The sequence below is a fragment of the Coregonus clupeaformis genome, chromosome 15 (assembly GCF_020615455.1).
Source record: "Coregonus clupeaformis isolate EN_2021a chromosome 15, ASM2061545v1, whole genome shotgun sequence".
Taxonomy (NCBI): Eukaryota; Metazoa; Chordata; class Actinopteri; order Salmoniformes; family Salmonidae; genus Coregonus; species Coregonus clupeaformis.
Genome location: NC_059206.1, coordinates 3,269,784 through 3,287,857, shown reverse-complemented (window position 1 = coordinate 3,287,857; position 18,074 = coordinate 3,269,784). Strand labels below are relative to the sequence as shown.

The following is an 18,074-nucleotide window of genomic DNA, read 5'->3' as shown; positions in this document are numbered from 1 at the left end:
ATGCCAGCCCCTGCTCGAAAAGCTCCAGTAGGAACATAAGGATGTCCCTCACAGAGCACTGAACCGGAAGTCCTAAATATCCGGCATCGTTTGCCAAACCTTTCCGTGCGCCTGGGACAACAGGTCCCTGCTCAACTGAAGTTGCCATGAGTCCCCGCCTAAAAGGCGAATGATCTCTGCAAACCAAGTCTGCCTGGTCCAACGGGGAGCCACAAGAGCTGGTGAGACAATACGATAACCTCTACAACCCTTCAATGCGGTTCTATTCGGATAAGCACGCCAAAAGACAACAGCAGGAGGGAGATATCACAAAATGTTTACACCGATATTGATATCAAAGAAACATGGAGAAAGATTCGGGACCGGTATGTTGGCAATCTGAAAAGGGTGAAGGAGACGGGGAGGGGAGCTGGTGTTGGTGTGTTCCCCACCGATTGTCAGACAACTGGATTGGCTTAGTGTTCATATGGAACATCGTCAGACAGACACCAATTTGCCAGATACGGTATGTACTCTTGTCATGCATCCGAGTCCTTTTATACAGTGTGTGTGTGTGTGTGTGTGTGATCTTATGTATAGCAGACGTAGTTAGAACATGTGAAATCAGCTCTTTTCTGAATTTGGAGAAATTGTGAGTGGGAAATATTCAGTGCCTGTGTTATTATAATGATTAGCAGGGCTAGTTCAAACATCTGAAAACAGACACTGTGGTGTGTGTGTGTGTGTGTGTGTGTGTGTGTGTGTGTGTGCTAATTAGATTGAGATGTTTATGAAATCAGTTCTTTTGAGTAAGCAACTGAACTCAAAGGAGCCCATGGAGATGTTTTAAGATAGCTTGCAATGTATTCGTCATGGTACCATGGATGGTGTCTATTCCTGCTGATCAATATGTCCCGTTTGTCAGGGGCATGACGATGTACTTTCACAGGACCATCGATCAGCACTGCGTGTCCACTATCTGCTCTCGAGTGAGACAGAGACCTCCGTCTTACCCCAAAAACTGATGTTGTGTGCTTTTTCCTTATTCACACGTTAGGGTCGTGGGTAATTTCCTTATTCACACGTTAGGGTCGTGGGTAATTTACTGGGGGGCTGCATGTTTTCTATATTTACTTATTTCCTAATTCATGTTACTGGTGTTTACTTTGTGTTTTTTTTGTTATTTCCCCTTTCATCACACCTTTCACCTGTGTATTACATTGTGTTTTACATTGCACTATTTTCCTAAATAAATATCTAAAAGGTCTGCAAATGTATTTGTCTGGTTATTTGTACTTGTGGCATAAAATATACTCTTCTGAATCAGTCACTCAGTAAACGTGTACTGCTTTGTACATGAGCTATGTAGATGAGATTAATGTCTTGGGGGTCTGTCCTTATGGTCTACAGCTGACAACTCATTCTCACCCATATACCAAAGCAGGAAGGTCTCCATTGAAAGGCCACTACACATGACCATGTACAACCTTGTGTTATGCTGATTAAGTAAATGCAGAGGGTCTATCCTTATTGTTTACAGCTGGACAGCCATTCTCACCCATTTCCCACCCATGTACCATAGCAGGAAAATTGAAAGGCCAGTACACAACACAAGGTTAGGTAAATGTCTTGAGGGTCTAGCCTCCAAAGAATATATGACAAACTAAAACAACATAAGGATGAAGTTACTGTCATTATGGTAGTCTTTATTGTGATTTGTAAAGTCTGAATAAGAAAAACAGCTAAATTCAAATGTAAAAACCAAGTGTGTAGTGCACAACATGATATACACTGAGTGTACAAAACATTAGGAACACCTGCTCTTACCATGACATAGACTGACCAGGTGAATCCAGGTGAAAGCTATGATTCCTTATTGATGTCACTTGTCTTGAGACAATTGAGACATGGATTGTGTATGTGTGCCATTCAGAGGGTGAATGGACAAGACAAAAGATTTAAGTGCCTTTGAACGTGTTATGGTAGTAGGTGCCAGGTGCACCAGTTTGAGTGTGTCAAGAACTGCAACGCTGCTGGGTTTTTCACGCTCAACAGTTTCCCTTGTGTATCAAGAATAGTCTACCACCCAAAGGACATCCAGCCAACTTGACACAACTGTGGGAAGCATTGGAGTCAACATAGGCCAGCATCCCTTTGGAACGCTTTCGACACCTTGTAGAGTCCATGCCCTGACGAATTGAGGCTGTTCTGAGGGCAAAATGGGGTGCAACTCAATTTTTAGTGTATAAACAGTCATGGGGCAGCAGGTAGCTTAGTGGTTAAGAACGTTGAGCCAGTAACCGAAAGGTCGCTGGTTCTAATCCCCGAGCCGACTAGGTGAAAATCTGTCGATGTGCCCTTGAGCAAGGCACTTAACCCTAATTGCTCCTGTATGTCGCTCTGGATAAGAGCGTCTGCTAAATGACTAAAATGTAAAATTAACCAGAGGAAGAGAACATATGTGGCACGTTTTCCAAAATTGGAACATTTACACAGCTGGTGTGAGGAAGTAGTCCTTGAGGTTGTAATGCACGTCTATAGCAACTGGTTGCCCTGTCTGCCGACATGTTTCTTAGGACCAGGAAGCTGATATCCCCTTGTATTACCTGTCTCCACTCTCCTGGACGCAGGTCCCCAGTGGGTGTGGAGTGGTCAATAAACGGACAAAGGCCTCTTACTGGGATGCCAGATCACTTTATATGTATAGTCACATGTATTTAGCGTATCTTACCTGGATATGGTCACATCAGGTTTACCTTCAGATGGAATGTCTCATCTCCCATGAAGACATATGGGCTCTGTGTTTGGGTCCCTGGCAAGCACTCCAGCCTTGGTAGCGGCAGCTGGCCTGCAATGAGTTGGGAGCTGAACTTGATTTGTGAGAAGATTCCCGCATCTCCCTCCTGACCATATGCACCCACGTCGATCATGGTGAAGCCCATTTTTCCACGGAGGGATAAGCAACAAAATCCTACAAGATAGCCTGGCACACTTCCGTGACGATGGCACAAACTGTAGAGATTCCTACCTTATAACTTGCAGCGATACTTTCCTGTGTGCTGCCACTCGCCAAAAACCGAAGGGTCACAGACGGCCTTTCTGCAGCTGTGAGTGTTCTCATGTGAAATGTGAGGGGCAAGCTGCTGAAGAAAGTCGTCAAATCTGGCAACCGGCATCCGAAAGTATTGAAAATGTCTTTCCTCGTCAATGCTTCGCATAGGTTGGACAAGGGACGTGTATTCTCCATCGTCCCCTTTTGTAGTGTTCAGTGGACGAACTTTCCATTTTCTCAGGCTTTTTCTACTTCTCCTCCTGAGTAGTAAGAGCAGTTCAAGCTCTTGCTGTTCAAGCTCTAGCAATTGCAGTTCATAGGGAGACATGTTTGCTTCTGCTTCTGGGGCTAAAATGTAGCGTCATAAAGCATGGAGCACCAGACTAGCCTGACATGCAGCTAGCTAGCTAGCTAGCTAGCTAGTTAGTATTATTAAACAGGCATTAACTCCGGAAGTTCAAATGTCGTCACTAGCTAGAGTCAGAAAGAGTGCCTGGGCCCCTCTTGCTTGGTAAGCTACTCTGGCTCCCCAAGCACCCTAGTGGATATACACTACACAAGGCGGACTTTGTCTCTGGGTGGAACACAACGAAAAGAGTCCGCTGCCCCAAAAACAGACTCCACCCACATGCACACACGCACGTAGATCAACAGAGTGGGGCTTGTAGCCACATTTGGTGCGCTTAAGACAGTCTCATGTTCAAATTGTTTTAGTAGCATGAATCGTTCCTGTTCACACCGAGGTGAAGAGGGGAATAATTGAAGAAATGAATCCGAGCCTAAATACTTATCACCTTTGGAAGGCAGGGCTTCCTGGTGGCATGGATTTCATTGACCTTGTCAGGCGTGATTGTAGATCCTTCAACCGAAGTTGCAAGAGTGCGACTTACATTTACATAATTTAGCAGACGCTCTTATCCACAGCGACTTACAAATTGGTGCATTCAATTTATGATAGCAAGTGGGACAACCACTTTTTTTAATGGGGGTGGGGGGGAGTAGAAGGATTACTTTATACTATTCCAGGTATTCCTTAAAGAGGTAGGGTTTCAAGTGTCTCCGGAAGGTGGTCAGTGACTCCGCTGTCCTGGCGTCGTGGGGGAGCTTGTTCCACCATTGGGGTGCCAGAGCAGCAAATAGCTTTGACTGGGCTGAGCGGGAACTGCGCTTCTGTAGAGGTAGGGGAGCTAGCAGGCCAGAGGTGGATGAACGTAGTGCCCTCGTTTGGGTGTAGGGTCTGATCAGAGCCTGAAGGTAAGGAGGTGCCGTTCCCCTCACAGCTCTGTAGGCAAGCACCATGGTCTTGTAGTAGATGCGAGCCTCAACTGTAAGCCAGTGGAGTGTGCGGAGGAGCGGGGTGACATGAGAGAACTTGGGAAGGTTGAACACCAGACGGGCTGCGGCGTTCTGGATAAGTTGTAGGGGTTTAATGGCACAGGCAGGGAGCCCAGCCAACAGCGAGTTGCAGTAATCCAGACGGGAGATGACAAGTGCCTGGATTAGGACCTGTGCCGCTTTCTGTGTAAGGTAGGGTCGTACTCTGCGAATGTTGTAGAGCATGAACCTGCAGGATCGGCTCACCGCTTTGATGTTAGCAGAGAACGACAGGGTGTTGTCCAGGGTCACGCCAAGGCTCTTTGCACTCTGGGAGGAGGACACAATGGAGTTGTCAACCGTGATGGCGAGATCATGGAGCGGGCAGTCCTTCCCAGGGAGGAAGAGCAGCTCAGTCTTGCTTGAGGTGGTGATCCGACATCCACACTGATATGTCTGCCAGACATGCAGAGATGCGATTCGCCACCTGGTTATCAGAAGGGGGATAGGAGAAAATTAATTGTGTGTCGTCTGCGTAGCAATGATAGGAGAGACCATGTGAGGATATGACAGAGCCAAGTGACTTGGTGTATAGAGAGAATAGGAGAGGGCCTAGAACTGAGCCCTGGGGGACACCAGTGGCGAGAGCACATGGTGCGGAGACAGATTCTCGCCACGCCACCTGGTAGGAGCGACCTGTCAGGTAGGAAGCAATCCAAGAGTGAGCAGCGCCGGAGATGCCCAACTCGGAGAGGGTGGAGAGGAGGATCTGATGGTTCACAGTATCAAAGGCAGCGGATAGGTCTAGAAGGATAAGAGCAGAGGAGAGAGAGTTAGCTTTAGCAGTGCGGAGAGCCTCCGTGACACAGAGAAGAGCAGTCTCAGTTGAATGACCAGTCTTGAAACCTGACTGGTTTGGATCAAGAAGGTCATTCTGAGAGAGATAGCAGGAGAGTTGGCTAGAGACGGCACGCTCAAGAGTTTTGGAGAGAAAAGAAAGAAGGGATACTGGTCTGTAGTTGTTGACATCGGAGGGATCGAGTGTAGGTTTTTTTTGAGGAGGGGTGCAACTCTCGCTCTCTTGAAGACGGAAGGGACATGGCCAGCGGTCAAGGATGAGTTGATGAGCGAGGTGAGGTAAGGGAGAAGGTCTCCGGAAATGGTCTGGAGAAGAGAGGAGGGGATAGGGTCAAGCGGGCAGGTTGTTGGGCGGCCGGCCGTCACAAGTCGCAAGATTTCATCTGGAGAGAGAGGGGAGAAAGAAGTCAAAGCATAGGGTAGGGCAGTGTGAGCAGGACCAGCGGTGTCATTTAACTTAATAAATGAGGATCGGATGTCGTCAACCTTCTTTTCAAAATGGTTGACGAAGTCATCCACAGACAGGGAGGAGGGAGGGGGAGGAGGAGGAGGATTCAGCAGGGAGGAGAAGGTGGCAAAGAGCTTCCTAGGTTTAGAGGCAGAGGCTTGAAATTTAGAGTGGTAGGAAGTGGCTTTAGCAGCGGAAACAGAGGAAGAGAATGTAGAGAGGAGGGAGTGAAAAGATGACAGGTCCGCAGGGAGTCTAGTTTTCCTCCATTTCCGCTCGGCTGCCCGGAGCCCTCTTCTGTGAGCTCGCAATGAGTCGTCAAGCCACGGAGCAGGAGGGGAGGACCGAGCCGGCCGGGAGGATAGGGGACATAGAGAGTCAAAAGATGCAGAAAGGGAGGAGAGGAGGGTTGAGGAGGCAGAATCAGGAGATCGGAGGGAGAAGGATTTAGCAGAGGGAAGAGATGATAGGATGGAAGAGGAGAGAGTAGCGGGAGAGAGAGAGCGAAGGTTGCGACGGCACATTACCATCTGAGTAGGGGCAGAGTGAGTAGTGTTGGAGGAGAGCGAGAGAGAAAAGGATACAAAGTAGTGGTCGGAGACATGGAGGGGAGTTGCAGTGAGATTAGTAGAAGAACAGCATCTAGTAAAGATGAGGTCAAGCGTATTGCCTGCCTTGTGAGTAGGGGGGGACGGTGAGAGGGTGAGGTCAAAAGAGGAATGGAGTGGAAAGAAGGAGGCAGAGAGAAATTAGTCAAAGGCAGACGTAGGGAGGTTAAAGTCACCCAGAACTGTGAGGGGTGAGACATCCTCAGGAAAGGAACTTATCAAGGCGTCAAGCTCATTGATGAATTCTCCAAGGGAACCTGGAGGGCGATAAATGACAAGGATGTTAAGCTTGAATGGGCTAGTGACTGTGACAGCATGGAATTCAAATGAGGAGATAGACAGATGGGTCAGGGGAAAATGAGAGAATGTCCACTTTGGAGAGATGAGGATTCCTGTGCCACCGCCGCACTGACCAGATGCTCTCTGGGTATGCGAGAACACATGGTTAGACGAGAAAAGAGCAGTAGGAGTAGCAGTGTTTTCTGTGGTAATCCATGTTTCCGTCAGCACCAAGAAGTCGAGGGACTGGAGGGTAGCATAGGCTGAGATGAACTCTGCCTTGTTGGCCGCAGAACGGCAGTTCCAGAGGCTGCCAGAGACCTGGAACTCCACGTGGGTCGTGCACGCAGGGATCACCAGATTAGAGTGGCAACAGCCACGTGGTGTGAAGCGTTTGTATGGCCTGTGCAGAGAGGAGAGAACAGGGATAGACAGACACATAGTTGACAGGCTACAGAGAAAGGCTACAATAATGCAAAGGAGATCGGAATGAAATGAACTAAACATCTGGGAAAGCGAGAGAGCGGGGCCTCCCTCACTTACGTTTCACTGAAACACTCAAATATAACTCTCCCAACTTCCACAAATTATAATTGTTGTAAACTACAGCGGTTCAATGTTTCTAGGAATAGACTCTAACTTAGTTTATTCAGCTAGCTAACTTGGTACACTGAATCATATGACGCCAAAGCCAACTAGCATGCCAGCCTCCAATAACACGGTTTAGCACCAATACTCGGTTACAACAAACCACCAGTGTGTTAACACGCCAAGCAGATCATTCGTGTCCGTGTCTGACGTTGTGTAAAGTTTTGGGGTAGTTTTGACAGTTTGAGTGAGTACGTCGTCAAGACTTCCCATAGTATGTTGTACCGAAGTTGACTGACTGAAAGGGAACTATCCTACCAACATTCACATCTGAGGGGCTAAGGAACCATTACCAGAAAGCTACAGAGAAATCATGGGACCAATTCCAAACCAATACTGTGGCCTTATCCCTAGGACCTTGCCTCTCCATCTGAGAGTGTAGTCTTAGGGCCATAATCAACCAGTACATAGGGACAGGGGATTGGTGACAGTTTGGAATCAGGCTGCAGCAGTAGCGGAGTTGTAGTGGAGCTAAAGAGGAATTATACTAAGAGCATAGGATCCTGGGTTTTGTAGTCTAGGGGGTGTGTCCATACCTCCAGCTGTGAGATCACACAGACGCTCTTTATACCCAGAGATGTCTGGGGGACACAGAGTGAGAGATACACATACATATGGGTTAGTGAAACGTACACACACACACACACACACAGGTTAGTGACGCGCACACGCACGCACACACACAGACACAATCAAGACACATATTCTTGTGCACACCCACAGATGTCTCTTAAACACACAAACCAGGATATTGCTTCACACGGCCTAGCATTTTCTCAAAGGTGTTGAGTGCCCTGTCAGCTAAAAGTGACAGCCAGTCAACCAGCCAGTCAATCAGTCTGTCTACTGAAGCTCAACAATAACAGTTTGAGCCACACAGAACCAAAGGGCAGAAGAGAACTCTTTGACCCTAACACCACATAGGCTATCTGTACATTCCATGTCGTCACTCCTTTTTGAACTCTGTAACCCTTTCAGTGCACACTCATACGCACACATGCGCATATGCAGACAGTACACACCCACATTGGCGCGCGCGCGCACACACACAAACACACAAGCACACACCCTTTCGCTGCCTTCCCTATCGTTGCTTATGTGAACAACACTAGAATAACACTAGACACGTTGTTCTACGTGAAGGCCTTGTGAGAATGCAGGTGCACAATAAGACCAGTCCCCTACATCATCATGATATTGTCAGGCCTTTTAACCCCCAGTCCCCCATGCAGTTAAACCTACATGGGATGTGGGGGTGGGGAAACACACATTTCCATCTGGAACGTTCTGACAGACTGCATGATGACATCACAATGGGGGAATTCCACTAGAGAATTCCAGAACAGAACACTGGGAATGATGACGTCCCCGAAAACATTCCGTCCTCAAAGGGTTCAAGTGACCATCACCCTTATCTTCTCTTCTCTCATCTCTAGCATCTATATGGATACAGTGAAATATTAGTGTTTTACAAATGTGGGATCTTAATTTGATCACTCTTTTGTTGCTGAGAATTTTCCTGCACCGAAGGAAATGCAGATGAGCTTCGTGATTTACATAAATTCACTGAAAACCCATACTAACACACAGTTATATTAACAGTATTGACAGCTAATAGCCTAACCACCGATCAAGCAACATTATAGACTTATCGTTCAAATCCTGTTGCTGCAGGATTATTTTGCTGTGACAATATAGGACAAATTAAGATCCGACATCTGTATGTGTACTGTAAGAGATCATTACCTAGAGATTACCCAGGCAGGAAGAAGGAGTGATTAGATAACAGTATGTCTGGAGAGATTACTAGATCCCATTGTTTAACAGTACGACAATCTGACTCTCTGTTCCTTAAACGTGACTGAGAATGACTGAAACAAAATGTCGGCACGTGATATTTATCCATGGCATATGCAACACTAGCACAGCCATATATATAGTTTGGCTAGCTGCTATAAGTAGCAGCATGTATGCTATAGTACAGGCTAAGGGAATTACATAGTTGGGTGACAGGTGGGTTTAACCATGTGGAGGGTGAGGATGGGGGTTTGGGGTTAGGGTTAGAGATGTGGTGACAGACCATATTTGAGGCCTAAAACCTGTCAGTCTCCGTTACCCCCTTAACCCCTCCTCTCCTCACCCAATTTGTCATTGGAGGTGATGATGTCAGAGGAGGGAGGACCCGAGTCGATGCCAGCCAAGATGCCCAGAGGGTCCAGCTGTGCCATGTGGTGACCTCAAATCTACAGGGGGCAGGAGGGGCAGGTCCGAGAAAAGGGGGGCATCAAATAAAATAAAACATATTTTTAAAAAACTAAACAGAAAAAGAGAGCAGAGGGGAGGGAGGAAACAGAAAGAGGTGAAAGACAAAATAAATAAACAAAAATATATTAAAATATTTTTTTTAAAGAAAGGAAGGGAGAAGACAGAGGAAAAATAAAGAAAGAAAGACAATCAGAAAGATGAATCACAGTTGGCGCCACACAGCAGCGAGGCAAGGCGCACATTTCTCACCAACTTTCTTCAAACCCAGCATTACTGGGGCCTCATCAAAGTCTATCACACTGATGTCCAGAGGGTCCAGCTTGGCTATGTGATGCCCCCGCACCTAGACATAAACAGGGCAACCACACTCAGTGTGTGTGTGTGTGTTAACAAGTCAGTAATGAATCCTCATGTTCAATTACCTCCATCACAAACAACAGTTCACACCATCTAGCTTTTGTTCAATTTCTTTTGACAAGCAATAAGCTTCACCCACAATGATATGAACCTGATGCCCTGACCTCAAGACCCTGTTGTGGAAACAGACCGTGTGTGTGTGTGTGTGTGTGTGTGTACAGTACCTGGTATGATCGTACGAGTGACTGTACAGCCAGATGGTCCTCCACTAGCTTCTCCATGTTAGGTTGAGCTCCAACCATCGCCTGGGCGTTGGCCAATCCCAGAGCAGCACCACCCAGAGGAGGAGGGCTCTGATAGGCTGCGCCTGGTGGCGCCCCAGCATTGGCATTCCGGAAGAAAATATCCCACGACTACAGAGAGAGAACAAATAGAAGAGAGGGAGGACAGAGAGGGGGCGGAGGAGAGGGAGGGATAAACATACTGCAGCTTGGTTAGAAATCCATCAATCCAGGTATGCCAGGTATTCACCAAGAAATGACATGGTTAAGTTGTATTTATACAGTAATAACCTATGAATTACTCTTGTTCCTTTGGAATACATTTTAAAACAAAGAGCATGCGCTGACCAACTGGCAAGTGTCTTCACTGTCATTTTCAACTTGTCCCTGACCGGGTCTGTATTACCTACATGTTTCAAGCAGACCACCATAGTCCCTGTGCCCAAGAACACCAAGGTAACCTGCCTAAATTACTACTAACCTGTAGCACTCATGTCTGTAGCCATGAAGTGCTTTGAAAGGTTGGTCATGGCTCACATCAACACCATCATCCCAGAAACCTTAGGCCCACTCCAATTCGCATACCGCCCCAACAGATCCACAGATGACGCAATCTCTATTGCACTCCACACTGCCCTTTCCCATCTGGACAAAAGGAACAGCTACGTGAGAATGCTGTTCATTGACTACAGCTCAGCGTTCAACACCATAGTGGCCTCAAAGCTCATCACTAAGATAAGGACCCTGGGACTAAACATCTCCCTCTGCAACTGGATCCTGGAGTTCCTGATGGGCCGCTCCCAGGTGGTGACGGTAGGCAACAACACATCTGACACACTGATCCTTAACACGGGGACCCTCAGGGGTGCGTGCTTAGTCCCCTCCTGTACTCCCTGTTCACCCATGACTGCGTGGCCAAGCATGACTCCAACACCATCATTAAGTTTGCAGATGACACAACGGTGGTAGGGCTGATCACCGACAATGATGAGAGCCTATAGGGAGGAGGTCAGAGACCTGGCAATGTGGTGCCAGGACAACAACCTCTCCCTCAACGTGATTAAGACAAAGGAGATGATCGTGGACTACAGGAAAAGGAGGGCCGAGAACGCCCCCATTCACATCGACAGGGCTGTAGTGGAGCAGGTTGAGAGCTTCATGTTCCTTGGTGTCCACATCACCAACAAACTAGCATGGTCCAAACACACCAAGACAGTCTTGAAGAGGACACGACAACGCCTATTCCCCCTCAGGAGACTGAAAATAATTGGCATGGGTCCTCAGATCCTCAAAAAGCTCTACAGCTGCACCATCGACAGCATCCTGACTTGTTGCATCACCGCCTGGTATGGCAGCTGCTCGGCATCCGACCGCAAGGCGCTACAGAGGGTAGTGTGTATGGCCCAGTACATCACTTGGGCCAAGCTTCTTGCCATCCAGGACCTCTATACCAGGCGGTGTCAGAGGAAGACCCTAGAAATTGTCAAAGACTCCAGCCACCCCTAGTCATAGACTGTTCTCTCTGCTACCGCATGGCAATCGGTACCGGAGCGCCAAGTCTAGGTCCAAAAGGCTCCATAACAGCTTCTACCCCTGAGCCATAACACTGCTGAACAGTTAATGAAATGGCTACCCGGACTACTTGCACTGACCCCCATTTTTTTACGCTGCTGCTACTTGCTGTTTATTATCGATGCATAGTCACTTTACCCCTACCTACATGTACATATTACCTCAATTTCCTCGACAACCTGTACCCCCGCACATTGACTTGGTACCGGTACCCCCTGTATATAGCCTCGTTATTTTATTGTGTTACTTTCTTTTTACTTTAGTTTATTTAGTAAATATTTTCTATATATCTACACCTTTTTCGGCGCATGTGACAAATACAGTGGGGAAAAAAAGTATTTAGTCAGCCACCAATTGTGCAAGTTCTCCCACTTAAAAAGATGAGAGAGGTCTGTAATTTTCATCATAGGTACACGTCAACAATGACAGACAAAATGAGGAAAAAAAATCCAGAAAATCACATTGTAGGATTTTTTATGAATTTATTTGCAAATTATGGTGGAAAATAAGTATTTGGTCAATAACAAAAGTTTCTCAATACTTTGTTATATACCCTTTGTTGGCAATGACACAGGTCAAACGTTTTCTGTAAGTCTTCACAAGGTTTTCACACACTGTTGCTGGTATTTTGGCCCATTCCTCCATGCAGATCTCCTCTAGAGCAGTGATGTTTTGGGGCAGTCGCTGGGCATCACGGACTTTCAACTCCCTCCAAAGATTTTCTATGGGGTTGAGATCTGGAGACTGGCTAGGCCACTCCAGGACCTTGAAATGCTTCTTACGAAGCCACTCCTTCGTTACCCGGGCGGTGTGTTTGGGATCATTGTCATGCTGAAAGACCCAGCCACGTTTCATCTTCAATGCCCTTGCTGATGGAAGGAGGTTTTCACTTAAAATCTCACGATACATGGCCCCATTCATTCTTTCCTTTACACGGATCAGTCGTCCTGATCCCTTTGCAGAAAAACAGCCCCAAAGTTGTTTCCACCCCCATGCTTCACAGTAGGTATTGTGTTCTTTGGATGCAACTCAGCATTCTTTGTCCTCCAAACACGACGAGTTGAGTTTTTACCAAAAAGTTATATTTTGGTTTCATCTGACCATATGACATTCTCCCAGTCCTCTTCTGGATCATCCAAATGCACTCTAGCAAACTTCAGACGGGCCTGGACATGTACTGGCTTAAGCAGGGGGACACGTCTGGCACTACAGGATTTGAGTCCCTGGCGGCGTAGTGTGTTACTGATGGTAGGCTTTGTTACTTTGGTCCCAGCTCTCTGCAGGTCATTCACTAGGTCCCCCCGTGTGGTTCTGGGATTTTTGCTCACCGTTCTTGTGATCATTTTGACCCCACGGGGTGAGATCTTGCGTGGAGCCCCAGATTGAGGGAGATTATCAGTGGTCTTGTATGTCTTCCATTTCCTAATAATTGATCCCACAGTTGATTTCTTCAAACCAAGCTGCTTACCTATTGCAGATTCAGTCTTCCCAGCCTGGTGCAGGTCTACAATTTTGTTTCTGGTGTCCTTTGACAGCTCTTTGGTCTTGGCCATAGTGGAGTTTGGAGTGTGACTGTTTGAGGTTGTGGACAGGTGTCTTTTATACTGATAACAAGTTCAAACAGGTGCCATTAATACAGGTAGCGAGTGGAGGACAGAGGAGCCTCTTAAAGAAGAAGTTACAGGTCTGTGAGAGCCAGAAATCTTGCTTGTTTGTAGGTGACCAAATACTTATTTTCCACCATAATTTGCAAATAAATTCATAAAAATCCTACAATGTGATTTTCTGGATTTTTTTCCTCAATTTGTCTGTCATAGTTGACGTGTACCTATGATGAAAATTACAGGCCTCTCTCATCTTTTTAAGTGGGAGACCTTGCACAATTGGTGGCTGACTAAATAATTTTTTCCCCCACTGTATATATATATATATATATATATATATATATATATATATATATATATTGATTTGAGACACCACAACAACCGCAATACTGTACCTCACTTTCAATGTATATGTGTGTGTGTATTTGTATGTGTGTGTGTGCGCACGCGCGCATGTGTGAATGCATGTGAACCAATATTGCAACTCTCACACACTAACACAGAGTCAACAACAATGCCCTTTAACCAACAGACAATGGTTGCAGGGGAGGACAGGACATTCCAGATGAACGAGAGGGAGAGAAAAAACGAGGGAGAGAATGAGAGAGAGAAAATGAGAGTTAGCGTGATGGAGAGAGAGAAAGAATAATGTGCTTAGAGGTAATGTTTCCTCTAAGCTGCGCGCGCGTGGGACACAGAGAGAAGAACACAATTGAACTTCACTCAACTTTCTAAAGCAGTGGTCACCAACCGGTCGCTCTCCAAGGCATTCCTAGTCTATCGCCAAACATTTCTGTAAAAAACCCAACGATTAAGCCTTGTGTTCCTATTTATTTTTATTGGTCTCGGGCTGTTGGCGGTAGGTGCACCCGATTCAACTGCCCTGCGCTCCGGGTAGGCAACTGTTGCCATTTTGAACCATTTCACGTGTCTGAAGGTACAAACTCTGCCTTCCTGGCGGGCCCTGAGAGCAAATTAAGTGCACTATAGGTTTACCGCTGGCCAATCGGATGGCTCATATTACCGTGTCTGCAGTAATGTAGCAGGCATAAAAGAAAGCTACAGCAAAGTTGATACTGTGAGATTTCAAAACGTTTAAAACCCATGACTAGAGAGAGACTGTCAACGAATACTGTTCTGACTTGGTGGTGCACATGTAGCCTGTAGCCTGTTTCAGAGAAATTTCATTATCGAATATTGTAAGAGCTGTCATTGTCTGCTTATATGCCCCCTTTATTTATCCTACGGTTATGACTTGGTGTACAGGGAGAAGACAGTAAGAACGGCCCATGTTCTGAATTCTGTCGCTGTACATTTCAAAAGTGCTGAACAAATAGTTATATTGACTACGCCCGTCCTAGCTCGCTCATTAATGTCTTAATCGAAATTAAGGATTGCTTCTTATCTGCTTGTGGTCCCCTTAGGCCATAGTTTGTACATCTCAATTGTCAGTAGAAACCACATTTGTTTAAGCAAGTCAGCCATATCAGCACACACACAACCTCTCACATGACCTTGGCAGCATCTCTAGCTTCCTGTATTACCCAGAAATCTGATGTAAGAGGGGGAGCAGTTTGTATGTGTGTGTGTGTGTACGCGCTCACATGTTTGCCCTGACGAGAGGTCGTGCAGGTGTATGCGTAACTCTTGTCCCACTGTGTTTTGAACATAAACAGGCCATAGTCCTGGGAAGCAGCTCACCTGCCTGCCCCACACACACACTCTCTCTCTCTCCTACCTTGTGTACACTGCTAGGGTTCTCCAGCCATGCGTAGTACATCTCTTCTACATAATTAGAACTGGTCCCGCTCAGAAAAGGCTTGGCCGACACCGACGCAGCGTAACTCCTCATTGGCTCATACGTCCTCAAAGCCCCGCCCACTGCTGCCGGCCTGGCCTGTGATTGGCTCTTGGCTGTCTGGGTGGCCGTGATAGGCCGTAGCCTAGCAACAGTAGTCCTTAAGCGGTGCATGGTAGCCTATTACCAGTGGCTCCTACCCCTCTCGCTAAACCAGGAAGTAGATCAATAACAACTCCCGTCGCCAGGAAACACCAGGATTAGGAGGAAGTTATCCTCTAGATGCTGATCTTAGGTCAGTTGTGTGTTTCCCTCCTAATGGTTAAGGTAAGGATTGGTGTAGGAACAGCTGATCCTGGTTCTGTGGCCTACAGGCAACTTCTTCCAGGAGCATGGGACATACAGAGCACACAGTGTACACTCTCCTCCTTCTCCTCCTCTGCTTCTTCTTCCTCTCGTTTACTCTCTCTCGTTGTCTCAGGGGGGTTGAGGTCTAATCCTGTAAATCGTTGTTTTCTCAGGCTGTGTAGAGAGAGATTACATAATTAAACAGAGGGTCAAGTCATACTTCCCAGTTCCCACTGACCCCGCCTGTGCTGTGTGAACATATAACATACAGTGAGCACCATAATTCATTGGACAGTGACCATTTTCTGTTATTTTGAATCTGTACTCTAGCACTTTGAGTTTGAAAGGATACAATGGCAATGAGGGTGAAGTGCAGACTGTCAGCTTTAATTTGAGGGTATTTTCATACATATCGGATGAACCGTTTAGAATTATAGAAGCTTATGCCCCATTTTCGGGCATAAAAAAACATTGGACAGAGTAACATAATGAGAATAAAGTAATCATTGTTAATATTTGGTCGCATATCCTTTGCATGCAATGACTGATTGAAGTCTGCGATGCGTCGACATCACCAGACACTGGGTATCTTCCCTGGTGGTGCTCTGCCAGGCCTGTACTGCAGCCATCTTCAGTTCCTGCTTGTTTTGGGGACTTATTGCCTTCAGTCTCCTCTTCAGCATGTAAAATGCATGTTCAATTGGATTCAGATCCGGTGATTGACTCGGCCAGTCAAGGATTTTCCACTTTTTGGCCATCAAAAACCCCTTCGTTGCTCTAGCAGTATGTTTAGGGTCATTGTCTTGTTGCATGATGAAGTGCCGTCCAATGAGTTTGGAGGCATTTCGTTTTATCTGAGCAGATAAAATATTTCTGTAGACTTCAGAATTAATTGTTCTACTTCATCATCGATGAAGACAAGTGAGCCTGTTCCACTGGCAGCCATACAGGCCCAAGCCATAACACCCCCTCCACCATGTTTCAAGGATGAGGTGGTATGCTTTGGATCATGGGCATTTCTTTTTTTTCTCCACACTTTCCATCACTCTGGTACATGTTAATCTTTGTCTCATCTGTCCACAATACTTTTTTTCCAGAACTCTTGGGGCTCTTTTAGGTGCTTTTTAGCAAACTGTAATCTCGCCTTTCTGTTCTTCAGGCTTATCAGTGGTTTGCATCTTGTAGTGTACCCTCTGTAGTCCTGCTGGTGTAGTCTTTTACGTATGGTAGACTTTGACACATCTACACCTGCATCCAGGAGAGTGTTTTTGATCTGTTGGGCTGTTGTCAGGGGGGTTTTCTTCACCATAGAGAGTATTCTCAGGTCATCCACTACAGTGGTCTTCCTCGGTCTACCGGGTCTTTTGACATAATTGAGTTCACCGGTTGTTTTTTTCTTGTTAATAATGAACCAAACTGTTGACTTGGAGCCTCACTGCAGCGACTTGAAACAAGTTATGTCAGTCAACTATTCACACACAGAAGTAATTATATAAATACCACACATACAGTACTTCTTGTATTCAGGCCCATACTATTCTGTATTCTGCTGCAACTATCGATTAAGTAAGCATTAATGAGCCACGTATTGCAACTCATAACCTAGACTGAGGCCATTTATTATGCGCTAAACTGTGTAGAGCCAGCTGGTAGCGCTATCTACAGTCAACGCATTGCGCTCCCTGCGAGCATTATCTGTGCCTATCAGGTACTGATGGCATTTGGTTGGACAAATATAATTAATGCTTTTAGATTTGTATAATACAACAAAATACCCGGTATATTCATATATTTATAACTAAGAAAACGGCAATACTGACGAGTTCGACAACATATAGTTATGGGCTAAAAGCTATATCTTATGGCTGGCGAGTTTTATGCAAATAACGCAACAATCATTTTTTTGGTAGCTATTAAAAAATAGGCGTCTGTACTTACTTTCCGCGACTTGGAACACTTCGATGCTTTTAGCGTTCTCTCCGTATGTCTCCTCTATAAATTGGCTGGCAGGTTTTCTGATTGCACTGGCGGATGTGCTGAATAGTGTCAAACTGCTGTTACGTCAGCCTGAGGAGAGGAACGCCGTGCACACATTTTCTGCTTTCTGTAGGTACGAGATAAACTGTGTGGTCTATTCTGCCCTACCAAGCAAAATCGCAGTAACTGCTCATAGGGTGAACCTGAGAAAAATTACTTCAACGTTTAATTGTAAAGCCAAATGAATTGTAGGCAGATCATTGGAGATGTGGTTATCTGTTGTCTTGCTATGAGGTAATGTTTTATTCATATTGACCCTGACCCTAGACAGCATTTCCTGCCTTCTTGCTTGGTACACCCACTGACATGTTTCCATTACACAAACTTGTTTTCATAGATGTATTTGTATGTCTCATACAGTTTGATACTTGTATCAGCAAAGAACAATCAATAATAGCAAGGTAAACCGTAGTAACCAAAGCGCGGTGAAACCCAAGTAAAAAGCAGTAATTGACTTGAGTGATTGCAGTTACTGCTTTTTTCCTTAATTTCACTAACTTTTTCCAGTTACTGCAAACATGACCCCCCATTTTCTCCAAAACACAACACAGTGGAGGCAGGATATTTGTCCACATGATAAAGCATGTATTTAATGTATAAAAAATGTCAACTAATTTCTGACCAAA

At 45.9% G+C, this 18,074-nt stretch overlaps 1 protein-coding gene across 1 annotated transcript in view; it reads right to left on the bottom strand.

Annotated features, from left to right (window-relative positions):
• ogdhb (oxoglutarate dehydrogenase b) overlaps nucleotides 1–17,493 on the bottom strand; it is a 43,934-nt gene extending 26,441 nt beyond the window's left edge. Inside the window, exons 1-4 of the mRNA XM_041897712.2 lie at nucleotides 17,350–17,493; nucleotides 15,004–15,585; nucleotides 10,033–10,221; nucleotides 9,701–9,794 (exon numbers count right to left, since the gene is read on the bottom strand). Coding sequence (XP_041753646.2) covers nucleotides 9,701–9,794; nucleotides 10,033–10,221; nucleotides 15,004–15,237 — 517 coding nt within the window. The 5' untranslated portion in view covers nucleotides 15,238–15,585; nucleotides 17,350–17,493. The remainder of the gene's footprint in view (nucleotides 1–9,700; nucleotides 9,795–10,032; nucleotides 10,222–15,003; nucleotides 15,586–17,349) is intronic.
• Between the last annotated feature and the right edge of the window lie 581 nt (nucleotides 17,494–18,074).